This window comes from Pituophis catenifer, unplaced genomic scaffold, assembly GCF_029215685.1.
Source record: "Pituophis catenifer annectens isolate HBS135680 unplaced genomic scaffold, rPitCat1.0.hap2 SCAF_7, whole genome shotgun sequence".
Classification (NCBI taxonomy): Eukaryota; Metazoa; Chordata; class Lepidosauria; order Squamata; family Colubridae; genus Pituophis; species Pituophis catenifer.
The window spans coordinates 10148742-10169248 of record NW_027256887.1 but is presented as its reverse complement, the minus strand read 5'-3'; the positions used below and the strand labels follow the sequence as shown (position 1 = coordinate 10169248).

General features: G+C 44.2%; 1 protein-coding gene across 1 annotated transcript in view; it reads left to right on the top strand.

Annotated features, from left to right (window-relative positions):
* The first annotated feature begins 5753 nt into the window (after positions 1-5753).
* Positions 5754-20507, top strand: part of ETV6 (ETS variant transcription factor 6) — a 134003-nt gene continuing 119249 nt past the window's right edge. The window contains exon 1 of the mRNA XM_070947078.1: positions 5754-6106. Within this exon, the coding sequence (XP_070803179.1) occupies positions 6074-6106 (33 nt within the window). The 5' untranslated portion in view covers positions 5754-6073. The remainder of the gene's footprint in view (positions 6107-20507) is intronic.

Genomic DNA, 20507 nt, shown 5'->3' with positions numbered 1-20507 from the left:
AGTGAGCTCCCATTACTTGTCCCAGCTTCTGCTAATCTAGCAGTTCGAAAGCACGTAAAAAATGTAAGTAGAAAAATAGAGACCACTTTGGTGGGAAGGTAACAGGCCACATGACCACGGAGACATTGTCGGACAACGCTGACTCTTCGGCTTAAAAACGGAGATGAGCACTGCCTCTAGAGCCAGAAATGACTAGCACACATGTGCGGGGGAACCTTTACCTTTACCTTACCAGAGATGGTATTCAGCCGGTTCGTACGGTTCGTGTGAACTGGTAGCAGAGATCGCCGATGAGCCCGCTCATTCACCCCGGCTCTATGACATCCTATTTAGGCACGTTTTTGAAGCTGGGTGCATGTGTGGATGGCGCACAAGCGAGCAAAGCACATGCACGGAAGACCGGGCGCATGTGCGGAAGGCGCACATGCAAAGCGAGCATGCACGCAGCAAACCGGTCGTAAGAATATTGGAAACCCACCGCTGTGCCTTACCAAGGTACCACTGTATTTTAATATCTTTTCCAAGACCTGTATAACTACTCCATAAAGGTCTTGGAAAATACTAGTCTGCAGTGTATTTCTTGGTTTCTTGTTCCTTTACTGTTGACGGTTGATGCGAAAAGGTAGAAGCTCTGCACAAGTGATATTTTCATTGGCAATTCTAAGAGTGGTTGTTCTACTTGCTGTCATTACTTTGGCCTTCTTTATGTTTTAGTCTCATTTTTTTCACCCTGCAATGAACAAAGCATTGTAGCTGCAGCTGGTGTGTGTTTTCAACTTTAAGTGAATCATCATCCTTAATCTGCCACGAGGCGATTTCTAAACTGAAAAATGGTTAAAAAAAATATAAGCAAGAATATCTGCCCGTATTAATTGAAAAAAAAAAAAAAACCCACACCCTTACGGTACTCCTATACAGTAACCTAAGGGTGGAAATGAAAAATTATAAAATGGAAAAACATCCCCAAAGTTGTAGCTGAACAGTGCAAATCTGTGCTGAGTTTCATGGAGAAGATTCCCAGAAGTCAACATTTAAGATTTCAGCTCTACGTGATGGCAATCATGCTTTCCAAATACATTCCCTTTCAACTGATTTGAAGAAGGAAGAAGCGGACAACTTGTGTTTTGGAAATGGAGGTGGTGTTGTGAGGTGCTTCTCCAGGCTCTGTGGCTTTTGAGCAGTCAAAACTCTCCATTGCACAGCCAGATGGAGCTGTGGCCGAGGCTGAGTCTGTGCCGAGATGAGACAACCGAGATATCTCTCATGCTTGCTGGACCACAGGCTGCAGCAGGTGGTGCTAAAGAGTTTGTGCATACCTTTGCCAACCTCAGTTTCTCAGCGATTGGATCTAGTCCCTTCCCTTGTTGTAAGAGGCCACATGGAATTTCTGGCAAGGCAGCTTTCAGATTTAGATGTCATCAGGAGGTTGACATCCCATACCACCAGCCCAACCTCCTCCTATCATCAGGTTTTAAGCAATTGGGCCCTAGTTTCTGGACCTAGTTTGAAGTCCTGCCCTTACCTTTAAAGTTCTACATGTTGTTGGACTTGGGATATTTTCAATGTGGTCTTCTCTCAACCTTCCTGCTGGAAATCCAACTAAGTATTCCCCACCTATTCATGAGATGTTGGGTGACCTTGTTGTTGTGGTCTGCCAGCAGCCTGCGGAGCTGGCAGCAGAGTCGGACAGTGAGGAGTCTGGGGAGGAACAGGGGCCAGTTCTGGAGTCTGGGGAAGGCTCGGACAAGGACTCTGTGTCCGAGGCAGAGAAAGGGCCATCTGGGAGGTACGTGCTGTCTCCGGAGTTTCCAGAGTCGGACCTCAGCGAGGCAGAGGAACAGGGGGAGCCTGTTCCCAGTGCGCGCATGCACAGAGCTGCCAGAAGGCAAGAACAGCTAAAACAAAAGGGACGACTCGGGAGTAAGGCCAGATGATTGGCCCCTCCCATAAGGCTTAAAAGAGGAGCAAAGGCACATGGGCCTTTGCAGGAAGCAACGTTTGTTCATTCAGTTCAGCTTAAAGCCTGAAGCTCTGTTTGATTGTGCACTCCGTGTGGCTTTGCCAATTAGGTCTTTGGCAGTGTGTCAAGGGAGATAAAGGTGGGCGATTATCCCAAAGGACTTCTCCCGAAGGACTCTTTACAACTAATTGGGACTCATCTGTGAATGAACAGAATTCACAGCTGTTGCAATAAAAGAGGTTTTTGGGACTACTCGTGTGTTTTAATGACTCAGGAAGCCGAGGTCAGATCACTTGTAAATCATGGCATTAATTCTGGAGCCAAGCCCTCCACCTAACACATACGTACCAAGTTCTGAGCACTCAGTCAAATCGCAGAGTTTTTGGTCCAAAAATCTCAACCAAGTGGTTCTGCATTAGCAGATGCTCTAAAAAAAGGAGAAACTTTTCCAAGTTTCTAAGGCATCTAAGCCAAGTTCTTGCCTTTCTGGATATGATAATCTCTTACAGATTCAACAGTGATTTGCTGATGGGGGTCAACTCTGAAGAAAGTGGATTGTGATAACCATTTATTCCAAAAAGATATATCAGATTGGCTAATTTATTTTTTGCAGGCATGCTTTTTTCCCCACAGTGCCTTCACCCTGGGTAACACACAGGCCTGACTGTTGGGGATTCATCTATCAGTACAAATAAAAACATCCTGATAATTTAGTTTCAAGCAGTCCTAGATTTATAACCACTCATTCAGCAAAGTGATGTTCAAAGTTATGATGACACCAAATGAATGTTGGTTATGACCGGCCTTCAGAGTTCCCTTCCTGACCAGCCTTTCTTGCACACCTTGTTTTATGACCGCATCATTTAGCAATGGAAATTCCAGTCCCAATTGCCATAAGTTGAGGACTACCTGTAATTAGCATCTCCTATGACTTTGTATCCTGGCAAATAGATGGGGAAGAAATGGAGGTAATCACAGATTTTATTTTCCTGGGCTCCAAGATCACCGCAGATGGGGACTGCAGCCAAGAAATTAAAATGGGGCTCCCCTTGAAGAGCACTCGGAGGCTCCAACTGGTCCAGAATGCGGCCGCGCGGGTGGTTATGGGCGCAACCCGTTATGCCCATGTGACACCCCTCCTGCGCGAGCTGCACTGGCTCCCGGTGGTCTTCCGGGTGCGATTCAAGGTGTTGGTTACCACCTTTAAAGCGCTCCATGGCATAGGACCCGGGTACCTCCGAGACCGTCTTCTGCCACCAATAGCCTCCCACCGACCAGTTCGTTCCCACAGAGAGGGTCTCCTCAGGGTGCCGTCAGCCAAGTTATGTCGGCTGGCGGCGCCCAGGGGGAGGGCCTTCTCTGTGGGAGCCCCAGCCCTGTGGAATGAACTGCCCCCGGAAATTCGTAAGATATCTGACCTCCGGGTGTTTCGCTGCGCATTGAAGACCCTGTTGTTCCGCCAGGCCGGACTATCAATACAATAGTTTTAAATTGGGGTATTTAAATTTATTGGGGTTTTAAATTTGAGCCATTTATTTAATTATTTTAAATTTTATATCATTGTTTTGTTTGTGTTTTTAAATAGGCTGTACACCGCCCTGAGTCCTTCGGGAGAAGGGCGGTATAGAAATAAAATTATTATTATTATTATTATTATTATTATTATTAAAAGATGCTTGCTCCTGGGGAGGAAAGCTATGGCAAATCTAGACAGCATACTAAAAAGCAGAGACATCACCCTGCCAACGAAAGTGCAGTCAAGCTATGGTTTTCCCAGTTGCAATGTATGGCTGTGAAAGTTGGACCATAAGAAAGGCTGAGCGCCAAAGAATTGAGGCCTTTGAACTCTGGTGCTGTTGCTCTCCTGCGAGTTCCTTGGACTGCAAGGCCATCCAACCAGTCAGTCCTAGAGGAGATCAACCCTGATTGCTCTTTAGAAGGCCAGATCCTGAAGATAAAACTCAAATACTTTGGCCGCCTCATGAGAAGGAAGGACTCACTGGAGAAGAGCCTAATGCTGGGAAAGATTGAGGGCAAAAGAAGGGGACGGCAGAGAACGAGGTGGCTGGATGGAGTCACTGAAGCAGTCAGCGTGAGCTTAAATGGACTCCAGGGGATGGTAGAGGACAGGAAGGCCTGGAGGAACGTTGTCCATGGGGTCACGATGGGTCAGACACGACTTCGCAACTAACAACAACAACAAATGACTTTGTAATTCTATAGTAATTGTCTTCTCCGGTAGGTTTTGTTTATTTATTTATATTTTTTATTATTATTATTATGCCACCCATCTCCTCTACAAAGTGACTCGTTACAGTTTGTGTTGAATTTTAAGCACATAATGAGCCTGGGACCAAAATGAGAAACGTCAACCGGACTTCTGGAACTGCGCAGGTGAAGGGATTCTCTCCTGAAAACCCATCCATAGTGGTTTGTCCTTCGATAAAAATAGGTCGCTGCGGGAAAGCCGCTTTCTTGGAGGACCCCTGTGCCCCTCCAAGCATCTTTTCCAGCCCAGAAAAAAAAAAAAATCCATTTCCTATGCCCAGCTGGTGGAAAAGGAGGCAAATGAAGGGCTGGAAGGGTGATGGGAAAAAGAGGAGTGGAATGTTTATTTTGGAAAGCCAGGAGCAGAGGGAGAGAGAGAGAGAGACTCTGCTCCAGTTTTGGATCCAAGCTGGGAAAAGCAGATGAAAATAATCTCTTTTTTCCCCCGTCGGGTCTTTTGTCTCCCGCTGCAAGTGCGTTAGCGCGCCCCTTCCCTTCCCTTCCCTTCCCCTCCCCTCCCCGGGCTCCGTTTGTGTAACCAAAGAAAGCTCTTCTCGTTTCCTTGCAAAAGGCTCTTAAAGAGGCAGGAGTACCGGAGGATTAAAAAAGCTCCTTGTGGTCCCTACTTGATCGGATCCGAGCTGTGGGGAGGGAAGAAAGAGAGAGAGATCCTTGCTTGGATCGCTTCTGCAAACGTCTCTCCAAGACAGATTCCTTGGGTGCCCAATCACACTTGGCCAATAAAAAAATGCAATTCTATTCTATTCTCTTTTCTTCTCCCTCCCCCCCTTTAATTTGCATTCTGGGCGCTTGAAACCCCCCCCCCCACTCACAATTTCTAGATGCGCTCCGATCCTGAACCCTGGACCCGGCAAAGTCGCCAGGGTTGAGCCCGGGGGAAGGGAGCGATCCTATACCGTTGCGTGCTCAGGCGCAGCGATCCCCTCCCGGAATATTCCTGGCTGCTTCCCGTGTCTGCCACGCCACCCCTCCCTCCGTGCACGGAGAGGCCTGGTTGGGGATACACACACACACACACAGAGGATTTGGAAACACAACGAGGCACCACCTCGCCTTGCAAAGGCTGCAGCTTGCTTTTGCAAAAGCCCCTTCCCGCTTCCTTCCTTCCTTCCGTCCCTCCCCCGCCTCGCGGTACACCCCCTACCACCACTTTCCCCTCCCCAATTCCCCCCCCCTCTCTTCCTCTCTTCCCCCCCCCCTTCCTCCCTTGCGCTCTGGTTTCTTTTCCGGCAACCGGAGCTCGCTGCTTTTCCCATTTCCTGCCGGCCCGGCTCCTTTAAGAGGGCAGAGCCGATGCCGGGAACTCGCGTCACTTTTCCAGCCTAGGAAAGTCTCCAGGTCCATGAGCGGAGGAGAAGCCGTTGCCGCCGCCGCCGTGAGGCTTCTCTCTCTCTCCTTCTCCTTCTGGGGCATCGTTTGCGCGCGGCGGGCCCGGGCCGAGGTGGGAAGGCTGGCGGAGAAAAGGCAACCCTTTCCACCGCGCCAGGAGAGACGGCACCGCCTCGCTTCCCTTCTCCGAGCCATGCGAGGGCCCCCTCCGGGCTGGCTGGGGCTCGCTCGGGCGGCTCGCCGGTGATCATCGGAGGCGCCGCGCCGTGAGAAGAAGAAGAAGGAGAAGAAGAAGAAGAAGAGCGCCTTCGCCCGGCCGGCCCTGGTGGTGGTGGAAAAGGAAGCCGAGCTAAGCCAACCAGCCAGGCAGCGGGCGGAAAGGCGCAGCCCAGCAGCCGGGAAAGAGAGCGGGGAAAAGAAGAAGCCCAGGCGCCTTGCGCGCCCAACTTCCTGCGTTTGGGTATTATACTTCGCCCTCCTTCCCTCCGCGGAGACATGTCGGAAGGTCCCGATCTGGTCTGCATCAAGGTAAAAACAAAACAAAACAAAACAAAAAAACGCAAGCGCCCGGCTGCCATCGGGCCTCGGGGTGGGGGCTGGCGGAAGTCAGCCGGGTGGGGGGGTGGGGGCTGGGGACGGGGGTGGGGGGGGGTCTTTCAGCAGCTTCTCTTTCTTCCAATCGTTCCCCCCCCCTTCCCCCTCTCCACTCCGGTTCTTCGCCTTGCAAACGGAGAGGTCGGCCAGGGGCGCGCGCGGGGGCGCGCACGGGTTTGGGTGGGTGGGTGGGTGGGATTGCATTGGGCGGAAACGCGCCTTTGGCCCGGGGCTGGCTTTGGCGGGCGCGGGATCGGTGGACCCTTCCCCACTTTCTCTCTCTCTCCCCCCCTTCCTCTCTTCCCCAAGCTGTGGCTTAGTTTGCAGGCCCTGGTGGGGAAGGGGTGCTCCAGACATTGGGAAGCGCCAAGAGGGGAGAAAATATTATTATTATTATTATTATTATTATTATTATTATTATTATTATTATTATTATTATTATTATTATTATTGATACTACTACTACTACTAATAATAATAATAAAAATATGCCACCTCCAAGCTGGAAGTAAAAAAAATAAAAAGCCTCTTTGGAGAAGTTTCTGAACTTGCTCCGGTGGGATCGCGCCGGATCCCTCCGCTAAACCCACCCCATACCCCACATCCCACCCCGATCCGTGGGCATGCCGAGGGTGGGGTGGAAAGGCGACCCCGCCTGAGGAGTTGGCCTGAGGCGCTTTGCAAAAGCGAGGCTTCTCCCCCCCCCCCCCCCGTGCGCCCGGCTGGGGTTTGCGCGCAAGCTGCTTTTTCACCCTCCCGAGGGGCGCGGCGGGGGTCGCTTTCTCCTCCCCACCCCCTTTGGTCCCTCGAGGCTATCGATCCTTGGACTCGATCGGGGTGTGATTTGGAGAGCGAGGGATCAACCGACACCCCCCCTCCCATGGTTCCCCCTCCCTCTCCCTCCCTTTGTAGATCTGACTTTTCTGGGCAGTTGGAAAGAAAGACATGAAACAGGTTGTTGGCCGCCAGGAAGTGGACCCCCCCCCTCAGACGCGAACTCGTGACCAACTTTTAAAGGAAATATGTGAGAAGGTGCCTTTCCTTTCAGACCAGGAAGGGAGTTCTGTTTGGGGTGTGTGTGTGTGTGTGTGTGAGGTACTTTTGGGGGACCCCCTTCCTTCTCCCACTCCCTCCCCCATCACACAATTGTTCTCCTGGACCTGCGTGGAGTTTTTCCCCTCTTCCCCCCCAGCTGCCGCCTCTTCCGTGGCCGTTTTTTGCTTGTTTTAAGGAAAAAGGAAATGCAGCCGAATGTAAATCTTGTATTTTTGGTGGCTTTGTTGTTTGCATGCTCTCCCGACGCGGATGTATGGGAGAAATGCGGTGTGTTTGGCCACCCCCTTCCCCGGTGTTTTTTTCTGGAATATTTGTGGTTAACAAATATTACCAACTGACCACATTAAGACAAATCCAAGATGCATAGAGAAAAAAAGGATATGCAAAGTGCAAATCTATATCTATATCTATATCTATCTATCTATCTATCTATCTATCTATCTATCTATCTATCTATCTATCTATCTATCTATTTTTATTTATTTATTTTTAAATTTTATTTATATGCCGTCCTTCTTCTGAGATTCAGGGCGGCTTACAGTGCGTTAAGCAATAACCTTCATACTTTTGTATATTTTATACAAAGTCAGCTTATTGCCCCCACAATCTGGGTCTTCAATTTACCTACCTTAGAAAGGATGGAAGGCTGAGTCAACCTTGAGCCTGGCGAGATTCGAACTTACTTTAATTGCAGACAGCTGGTGTTAAATTACAGTGCCTTGTCTGCAGAGCTATCCATATCTATATCTATCTAAAACACTGGAAGTTTTAAAGAAGAGATTGGACAACCATTTGTCTGAAATGATACTATAGGGTTTCCTGCTAAAGCAGGGGGTTGGACTAGAAGACCTCCAAGGTCCCTTCCAACTCTATTATTCTATTCTATTCTATTCTATTCTATTCTATTCTATTCTATTCTATTCTATTCTATTCTATTCTATTCTATTCTTTTTTTTTTTTTGCAATTTTTTTTTATTTTTTTCCAAACATACAAATTACATCCTTTCGGAATAGAGCTTTGATCCGGTCATCACTTTGTTCAATTTTTAAGAAAATCTTTTAACAAAATTTTATCTATTCTATTTTTCCATAGCACTTATTTCTAAATCTTAAATCGCATATACAACTATTACCATCTTAAAAAAGGGGGTTGGACTAGAAGACCTCCAAGGTCCCTTCCAACTCTGTTATTCTATTCTATTCTAAATGATTAAAGTGATATAGTCTGTTGCTATGGAGGTAATCATAAAAATCTATCCAAAGCTGAGAGGATTGAGGGACATTAATGTTATTTGGTCGCTGCCCTAAACTGTGCTTATGGTGGTTGTTTCAAAATTACCTTTTGACTAAAATTAATCTAAATTGTGTATGAATTAAACTGGTTTAGGACTGTGGTGGAAGACAAACCAAGAAATGCTAAAAGGGCATTTCTGGATCTTTTAAACTGGCAACCAACCATCTGCATCTGAAAATCTTCTTTTGCTTGTGTTTTTACCCTTTAGTCTTCTCTAATCATTAAGGCCCATCTACAAGCAGTGAACATTATTTTTTTAAAAAATCCCATGATTTATGTTTTAATTTGCATTTTCCTTGAGGGATAGATTGTGTTCTTTCACGCCCAAAGAACTTGATTTCAACATGCCCATAATTTGTTTCGCTGAAATATACTAACATGTCCTGTGAGATTCCCATCCTTAAAAAGATGTTAAGGAGAGGTGGTTAGCAGCAAAATTTTGGTATTTTGTCATTCGTGGGAAAAAAAAACCCGGCTCTGTTAATGGGATTGCTAAAATGTATTTATTTATTTTTCACCTTTATTATTTTTATAAATAAAAAGCAAACATACTTAGTACCCCTTCCTCTTATTTTCTGCAAAACAACAACCCTGTGACAGAGCAACTCCGAAGGCAGGACTAGAACTCACTGTTTCCTGCTTTTTAGCCTGATGCCTTCCGTACTAAACCAAACTGGCTATTTTTCAATTCCGTAATTGAATTTTAATTCAATATTTTTTCAATATTAAGTGTAGTTCGAAGGCTCTCCACTTTTAAGTTGTTTCCAACTACCTTCTTTTCCTGTGTGGTTCTGGGCAATGCAGCACAGAGTTTACCAGAAATGCTCTACATCAGTGGTCCCCAACCTTTTTATCGCCGCGGCCCGCTGAGCGCGCGCAGGGGTGGGGGCGCGGCCCAGGAGCTTTTGCGCACGGCCCATTGCGCACGGCCCAGGAGCCTTTGCGCTGCAGCGTTTATGTCCCCCGGCCGCTGCGCGGCCCGGTGCCAGGTACTCCACGGCCCGGCACCGGTCCGCGGACCGGGGGTTGGGGACCACTGCTCTACATATTCTGAACTATCACATAAAGTACCTTCTTTATACAGTTACGATTTCACAACATCTGGAGTGACTGGAGTGATTTCCCCCCTCTCTTTCAATAAATCCGTGGGCTTGCCCATATGTAGTCAACTTAAGAGTGAGAAGTAAATAGTTAAGTTCAGTTTCAGTGACTTGAAACCATTTTTTTTGTTTAGTTTGGGTTGATTTTTACGTGTGGGCCCCATTGAAGGAAAGGAAATCCTTATCAAAGCAGGATTTTTCTAGTCTGAGAGTTGGCGGCTCTTTTTCTGAATACTGTAGTAGAGACTTCTAAATGTTTTTGGTCCCCAAATTGGAGCAGTGTTGTTTTTGTAGTTTTACCTGGAAGGGCGCCTTCCTCTGTAGTTAGAAGGCTGCATGTCCTCATTAGCTTGCAGAATAATAGGGTGTCTTCTGTACTCCCAATTCCAGCGAAAGCACAGGCGTGCTTTTTGCTCAATGTGTTTTTCACAGGATAAGATGCTTCTGAGCTGTACCAAAATCCTTCCCCCTCCCTCCCTTTTGGAAATGACATCATCTCTCATATTTAGTGGGAAGGGTTCCAAGGCAAAAATAAATCCATTTTAAAAATCCACGCCGCGTGTTCTTCTTTGCTCAGTAATTTTAAGAAAGTGAATACATAAGTGGCATATTATATCCTGGCAACATTTAATCAAGCGATATTCCTTGCATGATTCTTTTTGATTTCGCTGTTCACAAAAGTTTCCACAAAGGGGGGGTGGGGTAGCCTTTGCTTTGGCAATCTCTTCTCTTGCAGTAAAGAAGCATAAATCATCTTTATTTCATGATTTCTCCTGGGCCTTACACAGCTCGGTTTTTTAGTATTTAAAACAATTTTTTCTCAAAAAGTCTGGGGAAGAAAGGAAAGTCTGTGTGTGGGAAGCTTTTTTAAAAAATAAGGCGAAACTTTAAATGGGATTTCAAGTATAATTTGGTACCTGAAAAATGGGGAGCCCAGTAATATTTACGGTAGTTTCATCTTACATTTCGTTTAGTGACCATTCGAATGTATAATGGTATTGAAAAAGTGATTTATGACCATTTTTCACACTTACGACCATGGCAGTATCCTTGTGTTCGCATACCAAAATTCAGACACTTGGCAACTGACTCATTTTTACAACGGTTCCAGGGTCATGTTCGCACCTTTTGCAACCTTCTGACAAGCTATAATCAGTGGAGAAGCCAGATTCACTTAACCTTGTTACTAATTTAACAACTTGCAGTGATTCACTGATTCACAACTCGTGGTCATCAAATGGGATAAAACTCACTCAACAACTGTTTTGTTTAGCAAAGGAAATTTTGGGTTCGTCTGTGATCCGTACTTGGTCCTGCACTCTCTCTACCAGGAACTCGGTTCTTTTATTAAACAGAAATCACTTGGGAAAGAGAAGTGATAAGAGATAAGAAGAATCCATGACCTCAATGCCTTCCGTCGTTCCCTGAAAACCCATCTTTTTCAGCAAGCCGGGTTGGCTTAAGAAGAAATTTTTAAATTCTTTTAATTAGTCTGTGATTCTTAACTTTCGGGCCAAAATTTATATATATTTTTAAATGTTTTAATATTTGTATTCTATGTTTTTTATCTTGGCTGTACACCGCCCTGAGTCCTCAGGGAGAAGGGCGGTATATAAATTGGAAATTAAAATTAAAATTAAATTAAAGTGAATGGGACCAACCGTTCCTCAAAGGAGCTTATCAAGCAAGTAAAGGAGGAAATGAACAAAGTTTATTTCCTGGTGGAATCCCGGCTTCTATTCACCCCCAATATTAGGATGGTCTTTTCTAAGATAAGTGAAATACGTGTTTTAGGGGCAGGGAAGATGGGTCCTTCAGCGTAGCCCTGAAGGTGGGGCAGAGGCGGGTCAAGGTGGCGAGTGAGATGCTTTTAAATTTCCTGACATTTCTGGTCCCAGGTCTGGTTGATTCACCCTATTGAAAAGCAAATAGGAGTTGGCCTGCCTGGGCCAGACTCTTGGATTATCCTAAACCAGCGGACTTAATCTGATCTGTCAGTTCCTGTAATTCAGTGGGATTATGTTGAAGGATTTTATTTCATTTTTGCTACCACATTCCCACTTCCCTGCCTCTAGGGAAAAGGGAGGAGAAAAGATGAAGTCTCAAATTTCCAAGGGAAACCCTAATGCAATCTAGCTCAACCGTGGCAACTTTAAGATACGGGGACTTCAATTCCCAGAATTCCTCGGCCAAGTACACTGGCTGGAGAATTCTGGGAATCGAAGTTCCCATGTCTTAAAGTTGCCAAAGTTGAGATACATTGCACTAGTGCTGTGATGGCAAACCTATGGCACATGTGCCACAGGTGGCACGCAGAGCCCTCTCTGTGGGCATGCGAGCAGTTGCACAGCTCAGCTCCACCATGCATGTGCACATGCCTCCTGCCAGCTAGCTGATTTTCGGGTCTCTGGTGGGGGGGCGGGGCACATGCAGGAGACGCATGTGCGTGTGTGTGGGGTCTCATGTGCATGCACAGGGGTGGGAGGGGGTCTCGCGCACATGTGCAGGGGGTGGGGGAGCAGTGCATCCCCTATGCCAAAAGTGGCCACGGGGGGGGGGGTGCGGCATGCCCCCCTGCGGCCTGTTTTTGGTCCCAGGAGGCTTCAGGGAGGCTTGCCAGGCCCAAAATGGGCACATGTGTGTAGGGGGGTGGGAAAGCATGGGGGGGGTCACGCACGCATGCATGGGGGGACACGGGGGAGCATTGCATTATGGGTTTGGGCACACACACGTGTGCCCCCCCTGTGCTCCCCCTGCTTTTGGCACGTGGCGGCAAAAAGGTTAGCCATCACTGCTAACTAGTGTTTCTCATCTGGGTTATATCTTGATCTGACCTACTTAACTTTTTTTGTGCCATCAGAGTGTTGTCATTGCCTCTAAAAAGACACGGTTGCCTTTGAGTTGAATTCAAAGTTTTTTTTCTTTAACCTCCCAATTCTAGCTTTACACAGTTGGGTTCCTTTCCAAGTACCTGAATAGCTTTTCAGGATCAGCAGAAGTCAGTGAGGTTCTACTGGCCAGCTGGAGAAGATATGAACCCCTCCTGGTCCTGCTTCATCCCCAACATTAGGTGGAAAGGGAGCAGGGTGTCCATAGGGTGCGGTCAAAAATCAAGATTTTGGCCCCAATGTGTGATCAAAGCTGCACCTGTTATCTGTAGCTTCTATCACATCATTGCGGACACCATCCTGATGGTTTTGACCATAGTTTGTGGACTCTTGTAGAGGTCTTATCTTCTGCACCCTTGGCTTTGCATGGCCATCGCGGTCTTAATTCTAGACTCCGTACAGAAGCTGGGAGACTTTCCATCTAATAATTTAGAACGAGAATGAAGGTATCCAAACCAGCTAATCTGGAGAATTGTAGGAAGTTCTGTTCTTTTTTTTATATCCGTTTTAGATGTTTAGGAACATCTGCATAATGGAAATAGATATTCTTCCACTACATTATTCCACTAATATACTTTCCTGATTAAACTTAAACCTAGTTAAACCAGGAGACTTCAGATTGTAGTTAAGGCAGCAGGCTGGAAACTTAGGTGACCATGAATTCTAGTCCTGCCTTAGGCATGAAAGTTGGATGGGTGACTTTGTGCCAGTCCCTCTCTCTTGGCCCAGCCCACACACAGAGTGGTGGTTATGGGGAAAATAGGAGGAGGAAGGAGTATTAAGTATGTTTGCCACCTTGGGTTATTTGTAAAAATAATAAAGGCAGGATACAAATAAAATAAATAAAAATAAACATTGGATTTGGCATTCAGACTCCATTAACATTGTATTCCTAAATACTTCCCAGAAAGATGGCTTCTCAATAGGTATTTATTTATGAACATTTGCTTCTAGATTATAAGTTTTATGATAATTACCCATATGCTGTTTTTTCTTTCCTCTAATCAGATTTTTTTTAATCTGACTAATTCCAGTTACTGAGTTGTGATGATCAAAATGAATATGCCATAGTTCTTATTTACTAAATTGAGATCCGATTCGTAAGGGTGGCTGCCACGTTATTGTAAACCATGGTCTGATTAAACATGTTTGATTGAATAAACCACAATGAGCTACACTTACAACAGCTTAGCCAAAACCAAACCATGTTGAGGCTTACTCAGTAACATTGTGTGAACTCATCCATACCTATTTATAGTCTTGGGATCTTATGAATTGCATTCATAGTTGCAGCAACCTTGATGCACTCAATGCAGCTTGATGTCAACACTGAAGGAGACTGTTTTCATAGCTTACATAATTTGTGTAGTGACAACACACAATGCATGCAGTAGCATCCCCTCCCCCACCTGTGTATTTGTATTTTTTGCCTAATCAAATCAACCCTATTTTTCTTCTCAAAGCAATTATGAAAAATTAGGCCTAAGGATAATGCTAAAAGATTAGAATAAACAATAAGAGTGAAGTAGCAATTTTAATTAAGTGTGTTTTAAAGTTAGAAAGCTTCATTTAAAATCCAGGATGTTCCCTTCAGATACAAGAAGCTAATAAAAAAGTCAATCTAAAGGTCTAAGAATAAGCCATATTCTGCATTTTGTCATATAACAGATGAACTCTTTCTCTTTGGCTGAAGTGAATTGGTTTATTGGATTTTTTTTTTTTACTTAATAGCTTTCTGGGAAAGAATTTAATCTAGTGGCAGTAGAAATCCAGTGTATTTCTAGTAAATGGAAATTTTAAATCCTGCATTAGAATAACTTTTCTTTTGCAGCAGTTTCCTTAGTGGACCATGTTTTGCTTCAGTGTAATAAATGCCATTTATCCATTTTAAGTCCGTATAGGACATGGTTGGTTGAGGAATTCTGGGAGTTGAAGTCCACAAGTCTTAAAGTTGCCAAGTTTGGAAATCCTTGGTGTGTAGGATAAGGGAGAACCCTATTACGCAATTCCTAGTTTCATGCCTTCTACCGTCTTCCCCACTGAAAAAGCTTTTCATGTTAAAACCCTAGAAGGTAGATCCAGATTGAGTTCACACTTTTTGTGTTTTGGTCTAGCTCAGGCTGGCTGGGGAATTCTGGGAGATGAAGTCCACACATCTTGAAATGGTCAAGCTTGAGAAACACTGGTGTAGCTCAGCCTTAAGAGTTCTGAACATTGGACACCTACCTAGGGTACAGATCAGTGATGGGTTGCTACTGGTTCGCACTGGCTCGGGCGAATCTGTAGCGGCAGCCGTGGGAGGCTCTGCCCACCTGCCCGGATGCTTCTGCGAAAAAGTGTCGTGCATGCACGCACGAGCGCTCGCGCACCCACGAGCAAACCAGTAGCGACAGGTTTTGAAACCTGCCCCTGTTACAGACCCTTCCCCTAAAATGGCCATATAAACCAATTTTGGTGTCCAAGTCCTTGGGATGGTCCTGGAAGTATGGAAACAATCTTTTTTTCAAGCCATAATCTCTGGATTTCTCCAGTGTCTCTGAAATTACTGGAATTCACTGCTTCCTCCAGAAAACTTTCCCAGGAAGAAGTCAAGAGGTGAACAAGGCTGAATCAGCTGAATTGTTTTCTGCATGGCTTTTGGCTGGTAGAAGGACACAGAGCGTTCTTGGATGTTTGGCATTTTGGTCAGTGGCCACCTCCCTCCCTTTCATCCTTGCCAAGCATCAATAGGGTTAGCCTTTTCCATCTTCAGAAGAAGAGCCATAAATTTGTTTTTGTTTTAATGCATTTGTGTTTATCTCGGTGTTGCTGTTATGGGAAAAACACGAGGAAGGAGGGGCATTAGATATGTTCACCACCTTGAGTTGTTTATTAAAAAATAATAAAGGTGAGATATAAATAAATATAAAAATTAAAATCTGTTGGTTATTGTAAGCTGTCCAATGTCTTAGAGTTTGAGGTGGTCTGTGATTGTAATAAAAGAGTTGAATTGGGCAGCTACTGTGCATTAACTCAATAATGTAGCGTTACACCTCTATATCAACAAATATTCTAATGTTGTTACGGGGCCATCATAACTTATTTTGGTCCTTGGATAAAATGTGTGTTTGGATTTTTTAAATCCTTGCTTGCTTATTTTTTTAATTTTTCAGTAGCATCCTGGTCTCAAACTCCATCTGTCATGTGATGGCATAGAAGCAAACACCTAAGATGGGTCTGTAACCTTAAACACTCAAAGAGCCATTTGGACCCGTTTCCCACAGAAAAGAAAACATCGGGAGCCACAAAACCCTACCTGTGCCTCACTATTTCTTGAGAGGCCACAAAACTAGCAGAAAAACGTTCTGTTTTCTTCTGAAACTTTTCTTTTCTTGGATTTATCCATGGTTGGCCTACCAGGGGTTGAGAAGCTCAATAAATCGCGTGCCGGCGGTTGCACATTGGCGGTTGTGACACGTATTTTGAGTGACGGAGCTGCAGCAGAGGGGTGAAAGAGCCACATGCGGCTCCAGAGCCACAGGTTGCTGATCCCTGGCATAGTGGGAAGATGTCAGTTCAAATGATGCGTTTGTGTGAGTTAGGTGGTGGGGAGATGATAACTTTTCTGGGCAAAGGTGAGTTTAGGTCAGATTGGATGGTCTTCCTGCTTCTTTTGAATTCAGCAAGCAAGGGGCAACTGCACCCTTTAAAGTTTTTTATTCTTGGATCACATGCTGGTTTCTTGGCTTCTCAGTTGTACTGTCTTACTCTTCACATGGAGGCTTGTGGTGTCACTCTTGCCCTGTGGAGGCAACAATGCTGCAAATCGTGGCTTACATTTGGAGAGACATCAGTGGGGATATTTACTTCCGTTCTGCCTAGCATCCCAAGCATGGCTGGCTGGGTGGGGAATTCTGGGAAAGTCTTAAAAGTTGCCAAGGCTAGGAAACCCTGATCTACGCAGTGCAAATATATTTCTGCTCCCTGCTTACAATTGGGATCATGGCTGGTGTTATGCTAAACCACACTTGGCTTATTCTGTTCCCAGTTGCGGCCTACTTAACCTTGAAAGCAAGAAGGGATAGTGGCAAGGGAGAAAGCCAAGTTTCTCAATCCACCATCCATCCCAAATGCAAATGTTAGTTTTCAGCATTCCCACTGCTGTAAATCCTGGTGTATAAAAACTGAAAGTCACTGCTCTCAGTTATGATCATGCTTCTGTTTGTTTTGGCCTAAAGACCAAAAAAGTCTTATTTCAAGAAGGGGGTGGTGGCCTGAATTCCACAATGTGAAAATGCTCAGTGAAATTATGCAAAGATCTTGCTAGGAAGGATGTAAATACCATTTGAAAAAAAGCGTTTGCATCGTATATTTTCCAGCTATAAATTAACATTTAGCATTTATTTATTTTATTAAATTTCTATACTGCCCTTCTCCTGCTGGACTCAGGGCGGTGAACAGCCAAGAATAAAAAACATCAAAATTTAAAATTATTAAAAGAATTAAACAAATTTTGGCCTAGATTTAAAACATCCCAATTAAAATCCATTGCAATTAAAATATCTAGGGGGGGTTACGCCAGCCCAGCTTGGTGAAATAAAGTTTTGAGGGCACAGCGAAAAACACGGAGATCTGATATCCTACGTATCTCCGGGGGCAGGTCGTTCCAGAGGGCAGGTGCTGCCACAGAGAAGGCCCTCCCCCTGGGGGTCGCCAGCCAACATTGCCTGGCTGACGGCACCCTGAGGAGTCCCTCTCTGTGGGAGTGTACTGGCCGGTGGGAGGCTATCGGTGGCAGAAGGCGGTCCCATAAGTACCCAGGCCCTGTGCCATGGAGCGCTTTAAAGGTGCTAACCAACACCTTGAAGCGCACCCAGAAGACCACCGGGAGCCAATGCAGCTCGCGCAGGAGGGGTGTCACATGAGAGTGGCCCATCGCTCCCATAATCCCCCGTGTGGCCGCATTCTGCATCAGTTGGAGCCTCCGGGTGCTCCTCAAGGGGAGCCTCATGTAGAGAGCATTGCAGTAGTCCAGGCGGGAAGTGACGAGAGCCTGAGTGACTGTGCGTAAGGAGTCCCGATTTAGTTAGCATTGCTAGCTAAAGCCCAATATAAATATTAAATGCGTAAGTCACCTAGCACTTTCTAAATTTAAAAAGTAGACCCTTTTTTTCCTCTCCAAAATTATCTTAACTACCGCCTTTTCTTTTGTGCATATAAGTTGGGACTGTTGATAATCATTACCTTTTAATTGTCAAGTGTCCTGCAGCCTGCCATGTGACAGTGTAATCCTCTCCAGGTTTACAACTACTGCAAAATCCAGATTTTCCTGGTTGGTGATGCTCACCATGAAAATGATAATCGAACCCATCTGGATGGAATCAAATTGAGGAATATACTGTACATTTAGAGTGGCAGCCCGAACTGTTGAATATTTTCTTTTTTCCACTTCCTATTATGGTTGTATGCTGGAACCAATGTTTACTTGTTTGAAAAGGAAACAGGACTGCTCTGAATTTGCGGCTCCTCTGGAAAAAAAAATGGCTTGAGCTAGTCGGTCTATCTGAAGTTTGATTGATCCGATCTGCAGAGTTAAGATTGCAGGAAGTCCAAACGAAAATTGTTTAAAGTTGTTTCCTTTGTCTAATTTTGGGCAGGAGGATTGGGCGAACATTTGAAATTCTCATTATTTTCAAGAATTCAAAGCAATTCATAGTCCAAATTCACTTCCTTCTGAGATCTAAAGGTGACATTTATTTATTTATTTATTTATTTATTTATTTATTTATTTATTTATTTATTTATTTATTTATTTATTTATTTATTTATTTATTTATTGTTTATATTTGTATACCGCCCTTCTCCCGAAGGACTCAGGGCGGTGAACAGCCAAAATTAAAATACATACAATATAAAATTTAAAATAATTTAATTTAACATTTAATTTAACATTTAATTTAACATTAATTTAAATGTTATTGCACAAGACATTTATACCCAGACGACACACTGTTTAATGGAAGATGGATTGTTTGTATTAAAATAAAATATTTCTTTTTAGTTAAAAAAATAAAATAACCATATCTAGCCCATGCTTGAACTGTTGATAAATCTCAAGTTGAATCAGGCTGTTCTGGTAACACTAAAATGTGGATTAAAGCCAAGCATTTCAATCACAGGATGTTTTTTTTCCCCTCACACTCTCTCAAATATTTTTATTTCCGCAAGGTTTTTTTTTAATCAGATCAAATATGTACAGGCCCCTGGACGCCACATTTTCCCAGACACACTTGTAGTTCATCAAGACCACAATTTGCAGATTGTATCAAAAGATGCTGAGTTTAAACTCAGACTGGGTAAATTGCTGATTTTAAACTGCAATTTTTTCCTTAGAAGCTTTGTCTTATTTTCTCCTGTTTTTGCGGTGCAGGTTACTTACAATGTTTACTAGTTGATTTTTTTAAAAAAATAATGACATCTTCTTTATATTTCTTCCAGTGGTGAAATCTAAAATTTGTTACTACCGGTTCTGTGGGTGTGGCTTGGTGGGGGGGATGTGACGGTGGGCGTGGCCAATTTTTTTTTTACTTTTAAAACCATTTTTTCTACAACCTCTTCAACCGAATGCTTTTAAAAGGCTCTGACGATCCCAGCTGAGTTGCCTGATCGTTAGAGCATTTAAAAGAAAAAAAGGATTTTTTTCTTTTAAAAGCCTTTGATGATCCCAGCTGAGCCGTGTGATCATCAGAGGCTTTTTTTTTTTTTTACTTTTAAAAGCATTTTTTGGCCGAAGAGGTTGTAGAAAAAAGGCTTTTAAAAGTAAAAAAAAGCCTCTGATGATTGTGCGGTTCAGCTGGGCATGGGGTGGGGGGAGGGATTTTTGCTACCGGTTCTCCGAACCACCCACCTCTATCGCTACCGGATCAGGTGATCCGGTCCGAACCGGGAGTATTTCACCCCTGATTTCTTCTACAATTTAACTGATAATCCAAGACTTTTGAATGTGTAACCCACAAAATGCTTTTCATTGGATAAGGCACAGGCTGCAATTTGGCTTTTTCTCTATGCCTTGAAAGATGATCAACAATGGAAGATGGAAACTGGCAGCTTGCAGTTGGAAGTAAATCTTAAGAAAGATCTGGTCTCCGATTGCTCACAGGTCCTTGGAATATGCTTTGTCCAATAGAGAGAAGAGAAGATGCATTTTGGTGAACCTCGAAAACATTATTTGGAGGATGTGCCCGTTTTCCCCATCCTCTCTTAGTTGAGTGTACTCCTTTTAAAAAGTGTGGCTAAAATTAGCTGGAGAATTTAAGAGAATATATGCCGTAATCAAAAAGACCTGGGTGTGTCTGTGAAGTCACTCAAAGACAGGACCAGCTCCAAGGAAATGTTTAGGTATTGGATGGAAAATTTGCATGTAATCCAAGATAGTGCCTGCTGAATTCTGGGTTGTTCCTAAAATCTAGGCAGGTGACAAACTTGAGTTCAATGAAGAACATGGTTTACTTTGTAGTGCTTTCCCTTCTGAGAGCAAATCTGTAGATGAAACCAAGTTTAGAAAAACTTAAGCTTGAACACTTCTTGTTCTTGTGCTCCAATATGGTTTTCAGATAGTCCAGATCTTTTCATTTATGCTTCCATTGACCATAGCCAAGTTCTTGCATAATCCCTAAATAATAATAATAACAACAACAATAACAACAACTACACGGCTATGGATGAAACATGTAACAGTGATACCCATTGTCATCGGGGCACTTGGTACCATGTCCAAGAATTTTATAACATACATCAGCAAATTGCAGCTTCCTGCAATAACACCAGCGGAACTGCAAAAAACTGCGCTACTTGGAACATCGTACATCTTAAGAAGGTACTTGGTTGATACTTAGGACGCTGGCAGCAACCCTTATCAACCATTAGCACCAGTCAATGGTATTGGTGATCCATTTTTGAATGTTCAGTTGACTGAGTTTCATATTTAATGAAATAATAATAATAATAATAATAATAAT